The following is a 9,834-nucleotide window of genomic DNA, read 5'->3' as shown; positions in this document are numbered from 1 at the left end:
TGCTGCTGCCACAGGGCTGCTCCAGGCCCCAGAGCCCAGCAAGGCACAGCTGGCAGCTCAGGGAGGAGCACATGGGCTGTGTGTCTGTGTGTTTGTGTGACTGACACAGGGAGGTGCCTCTCTTCCCCAAGAATAAGAGACCATGGGAAGACCTGGCATCCCCAGCCACTCTGAAAACCAAAATCCTCCAGGGTAAAGCAAAGACATGGAAAATTTAGCTGAGAAGTTACTAGAAGAAAGGCAGAAATCCTCTCTACTGCACCCAGGGACTGGAAACTGCCACAAAAAAAAAAGCTAAAATGAGAATCCACTTAAAAGCTATTATGCTGTTCTATCCCTGATTAAACCATTTTAATTAGCATCATCAAAGTTTTACACCATCTTGAATCACAGAGTATTTCCATTTTCTTGTACTCAAAACCAATTTTTAGTTCTACAATTATGATGATTTATCCAGTTAGAAGAATTACAATCAATTTCTTATTTCAAAATTATGCTGTTTCTTCAGGTAGTGCATCTCATTAGATTTACCTACAACAACTAAAAATGACTTATTAAAATTCTGTACCCTTGAGTCAAAGCAGATAAGCTATTTAAACATGTACAAAACCACTTTGTTAATTTACAAACATTTACACAATTAATAGGAACTTCACATTTGCAGTTAAAGGACCTGCATTCCTTGTCAAAGTGAAAATAAATTGAAAATATATGCAAAGATCTACTGATATTTTTTTCAATAACTAAGACACGATAAATCTGAATGCTTCTCTCATTTCACTGTGATTCTTCAAAATTCTCCTGCAGTAATTAAAACCTAACCAGCAGTCAAACCACGAACCTCCTCTTGTGCAATACCCTGATTGTTGGGTACTATCCAAGACAGCAGCTCTTGAGGGTTGAGTTTTCCATCCTGATCCTTGTCATAGTCATTCACAAACCGGTCCTTCTCAACCAGGATCCATTCTGGATCTTCCCTTGCAGCTAGTAAGACACAAGTGAAAAGCTTAAAGCTACTCTTCACTTTAAAGCAGAGATTTTTATTTTTTCTCCTAAGCAGATACACTTATTCTCATAAAACACTACCTAAAAGTGATCTCACTAAACAAAAACAAACCATAATGGGCAGAGGAAAGGAGGGAAAACAATTTCATTTACTGTCAGTACTTATTTGCATACTTGTTTTATACTTACCCAGTGTACAGGTATTGCATCCTGCAGCCTACAGCAATCTTAGACTTGTCCTTAACTCTTCATGTAATTGAGAAGTAATTCATCAAAATTATAAACACTGCAGACAAATGTGAACTGGCTTTCTAAGCCTTATGAAAGTCAAAAGCAGCAGGTATCATAAGCAGGTAAGTAACAGTTTCAAAATAATTACAATTCTATTATTAAAGAAGAAAAAATGAAGTCTCTCCTTCTTTTCTAACATTTGGTTTTGCAAGGAGATTTTCCCTTTATGTCACAACTCACCATACAGTGTTGCCCCAAACCATGAGCTAATTATGAATCAGAGCCCCCATGCAGCCTATTAGTAATTTTAAAGAGTGCTGCAGGAACACTGTCTGCAGGAGAGAAAAGCTGAAGTAGTTTGTACAATCACAGCTGATTCTCAAGTCTTGCTAACAAGTTGTAAGACAAAGCTGTTATCTTCTTTATTACTGCAACAATTTCACTCCTTTCCAACAACTTTTTATAGACTGGCTTGGAAAAGCTTTCATGTTAGAGGAGGAAAAAGATAAAGAATTCTGTAGCTGCATCAGAGATCAGTTGTTTTTACTGGCTCTGACAAACAAAGATGGTTATAAAACGTGAAATTCCAGGCGGCTGATTAGAGTGAAGAAAAACAGATTATTCCCCTGGTTCTCCATATCCTCATGTGGTTATACAATTCTCCCCAGCTAGGATGTAATTCAAAATTAGCACTCCTTTGGGACAAGCAGACTTCCCACAAAACTGAAGTTACTGGGCTTTTTGGAATGGGAAGAATTATTTGCCCTAGCTTTTAGCAAATCAAATACAGTGTGTAAAATATTCATTGAGAAATATTGATAGGCATCAGGTAAGTGTCCTTCTTCTTGTTAAAGAAGGAACAGATTGAGTTTAAGGAAGGGCAAAATTGGAAAAAACTAAACCCAAACAAACTTAAGAGTGAAGGCAGCACTCAGGCCTCTGATAACTGGAACAGTGCAGTGACTCCTCACACTTCCCCTCCACTCCTCTCACAACACACTCAGCTCAGTCCTCCCAAAGTAAGGCTGGCAGCTGCCTGCTCAGGCTGATCAAGGCCAGGGCAGTTTACCCTTACACTCCTGCTAGCTGGATCTGCAGATGTGCTCAGCTGGCAAATATGGCTGCACCTTATTTCAGCTGCATCCTCTGTGGTCAGGAATTCATTTCAGTCTTTCAGAAAACAAGAAGCAACTTGCAAGGAAACTGGAATGGGCTACACACAAACCCCCACCAAATACACATTGGGCAGACTGAAATAAGGAGTCTACTATGCCCAGGTCCAGAAAACAGAATTATTCTAAGACAGAAAATCTTCCTCAGAATCTGTAGGTCTAATGTGAAAAGCTGAAAATAAAGGTGCATCCAATTCTCCTCATATCAGAAGTTTTTTTGGTTCCCTCTTTCATGCCCCTTCCCATTTTTCCTTACTTGGGTCTCTTCTGTAATCACCAAGGAATTCTTCCAGGCTAACAAATCCATCACCATCTTTATCATGTTCTTCTAAAGCCTCCTGAATGACAAAGTCCTTTTGTATACATACAAAGAGCAAAATTAGCAACTCATGATCAAGAGAAACAGCAGTGAATCATTTTAGAGCAATGACATATTCCTTAAATGAAAGACTCCCTCATTTCAAATCTCTTTTTGTGTTTTATGCAGACTAGTGCACTAATTGGTTCCTGTGAAATAAAACAGATCTGTCCTTAAGAGTTTAGAATGTCAGATTTCATGAAAACCAAGTCTGAAAGGTGTCCATTGAGCTGGAATCCTTCAACACAATTCAAAACTGCAAAAGCAGCTCAGAAACATGAATATGTACAAAGCTCTATCATCCAATTTCACTTTTCTTATCTGGTGGATTCACTAATTTGCATTTTTGCATCTTAACTGAATTGTTAGGAGAACTGGATGGTTTTTTGTCCACCAGAGAGCCAAAACCAAAAGCTAAAATCTCACTGATGGATTTGGAGTCTAACAGAGCTGTGAGGTGGCTAAGTCAGTCCAGTCCCCAAAGCTGGGGATACTTGTGCAATCCTAGCTCTTGAAACAGATTTCAAAGAAAAGCACTGAACTCCTGCTCCAGCTCCTGACCTCTAGCACTGGATCCATGAGACATTACCAGATTTTAATTTGGGCTGTCCAAACCATATCCATAACTGCTCCACCTCCTGTGGCACTGAGGCTAAGGACACACATTGAAAAGAACCCCACCCACAGGGTGATAGAAGTGCTCCCCTCTAAACCTTACCGTCATGTACTCCACCTCTTCAGGATGCTCGAACGCAATATATTCATCCACATTTAGAGCAGGAACATCATCTCTATTAGCTTTCTCAAAACGTTTTTTCTCCTTTAAATGAAGCTTAGAAAATAGATTTAGTTAGAGCCCTTACTGGAAAGGAAAAACAACGTAATAGTAGCTGGCTCATTAGGATATTAATTGTTTCACATTACCTACTCATACTATACTGATGTTAAATTTTCACTAAAAACAGCTCACTGAGAGCAATAACAACAGCACTTTTAATTGAGGTGGTTTTATTCTAAGAATCACAAAAACCCCCGGTTTTTTCAATTTAAGGAGACATTTAAAATGAACCAAAGAAAGTTAATAAAAAGACCAAGAATTCTCATTTTGATATGTGCATCCTCTTCTAAAAGTCACCAATTTCTAAAATAACAAGCTGGAGTACAATTATTACAATTAATGGCAGCTATTGCAAATTCCAAAATTTACATTTTAAAGACATTTAACTTTGTAATAGATCTACATCTTATTTATGTCAAGGGCTGTCTGTAGTTCAGAGAAGGTCTTGAAAGATCATGTATGTAAAATGTCTTTTCTGAAGCCATTTTAAGGCCAGATTCCTTTACTACAGGACTGCTGTCGATTAAATGTGATCATTTTAAACCTTTTAATGTTTATGTTTATATTTAATGTGATCATTTTAAAAGTCACTTCTCTAATATGTTTTAAGTATATGTATTAGCATGCCATTAAAAAAGAAATAATATCTGATATAAGCAGGCAAGTTCTTATTTCTGAATGTCTTGCACTTTCTGTCTTCCAGATGTGCAAAGATTTCCTATTTTTTCTTGTTTTATTTTGTACAATCTCTTTAGACAAAATACAGACCCATACCATTGACAACTGATCTTTGCTCAAACTGCAGATCATGTGAACTATAAAAATCTTGGAATTCCATCCTTAGGTGTGCTGTGCTATCAGTGTGAGTGATCAGGATCAACCCCCGACTCAGAAAAACTATCCCCATACGAATGCGGGTTCGACCCACTAGGATCCGCCCGACTTCCCTTTTCAGTCCGCTTGTTTCTCGTAGCCATCCTCTTCCTTCTATTCGACCTAGAAATCGCCCTACTCCTCCCACTACCATGAGCAACCCAGCTACAATCTCCGACCACCACTCTAGCCTGAACCTCCGTACTCATCCTACTCCTCACCCTAGGCCTAGTATACGAATGAATCCAAGGAGGACTAGAATGAGCAGAATAACAGAAAGTTAGTCTAATCAAGACGGTTGATTTCGACTCAACAGATTATAGCCCCCCCCTATAACTTTCTTCATGTCTTACTTACACTTAAGCTTCTACGCAGCCTTCACCCTAAGCAGCCTAGGCCTAGCCTTCCACCGAACCCACCTAATCTCAGCTCTACTATGTTTAGAGAGCATGATATTATCCATATATGTTGCCCTAGCCATATGACCCATCCAAACACAAACATCCTCCCCTACTATCCTACCCATCCTCATACTAACATTCTCTGCCTGCGAAGGAATAGCCAGCAAATTAGAGATCATAAACACTTTACAAATAACCATTTGAAATTGTACTTTGGTTTATATCCTACCTACTGACACTTCCTTCAAAATCAGGCTCAGCTGATGAACACAGAGCATAACATGTAACAAATGAAGTGTAAGATCTTAACTATTCTGCAAAGTAGTTAAATGTCCTCTTAGAGAAAAGCTGACCTTAGCTGGGAGTTTAACTAGGAAGGCAATCCAGAAGGATTACAGAAAGCACTATACTGCAATGTAAGCTTGAACCATCGAGGGAGAAAGAAAGTTTTCCAGTGTTTTTTGGGAAGTGATGAGCAACGCTGCCATCTTCTGGTAAACTCCAGTTCTTGCCTGATGTCACTTCTAAACTGTATCTTACTCTTTCATCTTGTTCAGAGCAAGACCACTAATCTGAAAAACTAAGGAAAATGCTGAAGGTGCCTGGCCTGTGATGCTTGTACAATGCTGCTCATTTACAATCTACGTTGGAGAAGTCAGCAGGCAGGAAAATGCAGCAAGCAGTCAAGTCATAACATGAGCAAGCAGTTCTATCCCAGCTTACAGATTTAGAGCTCCCTACGTATCTGTGATGGCAATGTCTCAAACATGGTATCAATATTTTGACTGGAAGTTCCTCTGAAAGTCTTGTGGTATTTAAAAGCTATGTAATTATTCAGTTATGTGACATACTAAGCTTTACAATTTGTTTCTTAAGTGTGTAAAATCCTTTGTTCACTGTATTAGTTTAACTTCAGCTAACATCCTAAATTATCTACTACTACTTTACTAAAAGCGGACAAAGCAATCCTCACAGAAAAAAATAAACCTCTGACTAGAATAGTCTAAAACCACACTTATTCTCTTTCTGGGAAACATTTACATGTACCTATAAATGTGGAACTTGAAAGGAAACAAGTTTTGCTATGTGGTGGTTCTTGTGAACCTGTTTCCCCTGTCTCTCTTGCCCCTTTCCCCGCTTAAGCATCTGCTTTCATAGACGTGACTCACACACAACTACTGTGTTTAAACATTCATTTTTAGCTGTGGGAGTTGCATTTTCATTGCTTAAAACTGTTTGTTTGAGTGGCTGTTTCATTCTCTGTGAGTCTCTAATGCACAGGCAATGTTACAGCAGGCAATATTGACAGCCCACACTGAGTGCTTGAGCAGTAACTGAAAGAATGGCTGAAACAGTGCAACAACCAAGGGGTTAAACAGCTTCCTTCTGCTCCAGCCCCAGTGCTGCTGGCCCTGCTGAGGGTAGGACTCCGTCAGGCTGCAGACCTCACCCAATGGATTGCATCCTGGGCTTAAGATGGTGGCTGGAGACCATGCTCTGCTGTAAAACTGTCAATAGACTTATGCTCCACTCAGCCAGAAAAATACGCTCAGGAGGTACCATTTCACTGTGTCTTTATTTTGTCAGTAGCAGCTTTAATACTCCACTACTTTCCTTTAATTAGTCCCCTATCTCAGATAGCATAACATGTTAACCATATGCCAGCTGCTCTGCTTTCTCTACCCATCTTGTTCTGTCACAATAAACAAATATTGCTGCCTTTGGCCAACAGCTTACAGGAGCTGCTGCTGAAACATTTTACCTGGCGAAATGATTCTTCTTCTTGATCCTCCAGGACAGCGTTCTCATCAAAATCAATTACACGATCATACATTTGCAAGTTATACTCCTTCCAGGACACCAGTCCATCACCATCTTTGTCATAGTCACTGAAGTGCTGCTTAGCTTCTTGTGTAACATAATGCTTAAAAGACTGCTGTATCCAGGAGCTCAGCTCATCTGTGGAAAATTAAAAATATAACAAAAGAAAGAGAATCAGAATCATCTGCACCATAAAAATTGTGAAGATGACACAGATCTATTCTATCTGAAATACATTTTGCAATTCAGATGAAAGCATACAGGCAAGAGGTTACTTAAAGCAAACCAGCCTGTTTACTCCATGCTGTGCCTTTTTCCAAGGTAACTGAATGAGGGAATAGATCACAGCTACAGACTTCAGGGGGTTTGTTAATGGTTATGCGGCCTTGTCTTTTCTAGTCTGAAGGAAATCAACACTGTAGCATCATTTCTCATTTCTTTTTTCTCCAGAGCTTTATGAAAACGATGCTGAGTATGGTTTAGACGGACAACTCTAAACCTAATTTGGTATCCCAAAAAACCATTTTTCCCATCACTCTGGGGTTTCTTTTGAAAAATCTGCAAACTGAAATAAAAACCACTTTATTTTGTGTCATTGCCTTAATTACCCAAAATAAAATATTAACTACTTTTGTAGTGCTACTTTCCCTTTACTTGGGGCTGAAATCAAGCCTCACATAGTTTGGAAAGGTTTTTTAGCTGCTTGTTTTTATACAAATGTAGCTAAAAGAAATAAAACTTAATATACCAATGAACTGACAGAAATACATTAAAGTTACTTCATTTAGAGAAGATTGGGAGAACATACTCTCCCAGTATCTCTCAGTTATTTTCAGATGCCTGGAAGGGGAAAAACATCTCCCTCTGCATTGTAAAAATTATACATCCTAATCAACTCAACTGAAATCCTGCTCTGAAGAGTCATGTTGACTAAAAAAGAGTCCTATAGAAATCACTACTTTGACGCAGAAAAATCTTACAGCATTTATTAAATACTAAAGTATCTTATCCTCTCCTTCTTGGCAGAGGCATCAATACAACTTTATTAGGTTTATTTAAATATCCTTGAAAAGCAACAAGGGATTTTTTAAAATACATTTTGAGTACTGAATTTATATTAGCAAAGGGACCAGCTTGCTAGCAGATTCTGTGAATTGACTGAACATGCAGAGATGTGTGTGCCAGCAAGGCTTGTGCACAAACCAGCACTGCCTTACAAGAAACTGCAACATTTCTTGAAGGTGGGCACCATAAATTAATGGTTTACTTCCCAGCACTTAAGGTGTGAGGCATAGCCATGTGACCATGTAATATCCAGTGCCATGAATCAGAAATTCTTAATATTCCAACATTAGAGAAGCAGCATTAATATATTTCATCTTCTCTCACTGTCAGCCTCCAAATGGAGGCACTAGTAAGGAAGATGTTCTCAAGAGTTTTGCAATACACTGAGGAGTAACTGAGCTCAAAAAGCTTCAGTACCATAAGTTTCTTACTGTAAAAACACATTCCACTGTGAGTTTTACCTTTGGGAAGTGAAAGGAAGGCAAGTTTTCATTAGACTGAGAATCAGATGCAGTAAATACACCATGAGGACGGAGTATGGCTGGAATTCCTATATTTTTATAAGACTTTTTTCCTTAAAGCCTTCATGTTGTGAGCTGCTTGTGGTGTATGACAGGAATTAGCCATCCCACTGAAGCTACAGACTATCTCACCTCTACACAGTCCATGCAGGAACACTGAAATAAGGGTGTAGTTGATTAAATTCAGTGTATAAACTGTAAAGCATTCAAAAGACAGTGAACCTTGTCTTTAAGATTGCATTTTGTTCTCTCACCTAGAAAGTTTTCTGCATGTTTAGTGTCATTTTAATGAAATAATGTTCTGGCATTTGACCAAGGATTCTGCTTGCTTTGTGTGAGCACACAAGAGACATTTTCGTCAAAATCACAGCAGAGCAAAAAAAAATGTTCATAATGAGGTTTAAAATTAAATTAAAATTATCATAATGATATACTGAAAGAAAGGGCCTGAGTTTACCATGGGGCTCCAAAGTCTGACGGACAAAAACCTGTCTGAAGAGCCATTTGATACCGTACTATGATGCAATATGATCCTTCAATGTCACTTGGTGTCACCAGGTACTGAAGCACACCTATGTAGTATTATGGCTGCAGTACTTTTTCCATCTTACACCTGCTCTCTGATTTGCACATAACAGGATGACAAACATGGAAACCCACTTGATTCCAAGTAGCTTCAGACATGCAAGAAGCAGGTACCAGCGCAAAGGAGGTACCTTCAAGTTGATACTGCTCTGACCTACACTAACTCTTGCTGGCCACACTCCTTCCATCACAGAATGGGTCAGGCTGGAAGAAACCACGGTGGGTCATCTGGTCCAAGCTCCCTGCTGAAGCAGGGTCATCCCAGAGCACATGGCACAGGATTGTGTCCAGAAGGTTCTGGAGTACCTCCAGTGAGGGAGACTCCACAACCTCTATGGGCACTCTGTGCCAATGCACAATCTCTGCACAGGAAAGAAGTTCTTCCTCATATTGCAGTGGAATTTCCTGAGCATGAGTTTCTGTTCATTGCCTCCTGTCCAAGTAGTTGGCACCACCGAGCAGAGCCTGGCTCCATCCTCTTGGCACCCTTCCTTCAGGCATTTACACAGATCAGTGAGGTCCCCTCTCAGTGGTCTCTTCTGGAGTCAAACAGAAACCTTAGGCACAGAGATAGCCTCTGTATGAGCCTGTGAGTGTTTCTAACTCACTGTGCAAGGCATCGTGATGTTTCCCACAGGGATTCTCCCCAGCACAAGAGCCACGGGCTTTGTCACGGGTAGAGCGCGTTCTCCTCCCGGAGCAACCCGGCCCGCCTGGCCCCCACCGTTACCCTCGCTGAGCAGCCCGTCCGCGTCCGCGTCGATTTTCTTCACGATGTTCCTCAACCGCCGCTGCTGCTCCTCCGGGCTGAGCCGCGCGTACCCGGGTCTGGAGCGCCGCGGGGTGCGGCGGTGGCTCCGCCCTGGGGCGCCCGGGGGCTGCGCTGCCGTCCGGGGTGCGGGTACGCACTCGGGGAGGGGGAGAGCGGGGCTCCGGTGTCCGCCGGGCATCGAGAAGGGGCGGC

At 40.6% G+C, this 9,834-nt stretch overlaps 1 protein-coding gene across 1 annotated transcript in view; it reads right to left on the bottom strand.

Annotated features, from left to right (window-relative positions):
- RCN2 (reticulocalbin 2) overlaps positions 1-9,820 on the bottom strand; it is an 11,592-nt gene extending 1,772 nt beyond the window's left edge. Inside the window, exons 1-5 of the mRNA XM_005419781.1 lie at positions 9,601-9,820; positions 6,641-6,837; positions 3,485-3,586; positions 2,665-2,761; positions 842-984 (exon numbers count right to left, since the gene is read on the bottom strand). Of these exons, the coding sequence (XP_005419838.1) occupies positions 842-984; positions 2,665-2,761; positions 3,485-3,586; positions 6,641-6,837; positions 9,601-9,820 (759 nt within the window). The remainder of the gene's footprint in view (positions 1-841; positions 985-2,664; positions 2,762-3,484; positions 3,587-6,640; positions 6,838-9,600) is intronic.
- Positions 9,821-9,834: the final 14 nt, after the last annotated feature.

This window comes from Geospiza fortis, unplaced genomic scaffold (genome assembly GCF_000277835.1).
Source record: "Geospiza fortis unplaced genomic scaffold, GeoFor_1.0 scaffold171, whole genome shotgun sequence".
Lineage (NCBI taxonomy): Eukaryota > Metazoa > Chordata > Aves > Passeriformes > Thraupidae > Geospiza > Geospiza fortis.
Note: the sequence above shows the minus strand (reverse complement) of the source record. Positions and strands in the feature narration are given on the sequence as shown.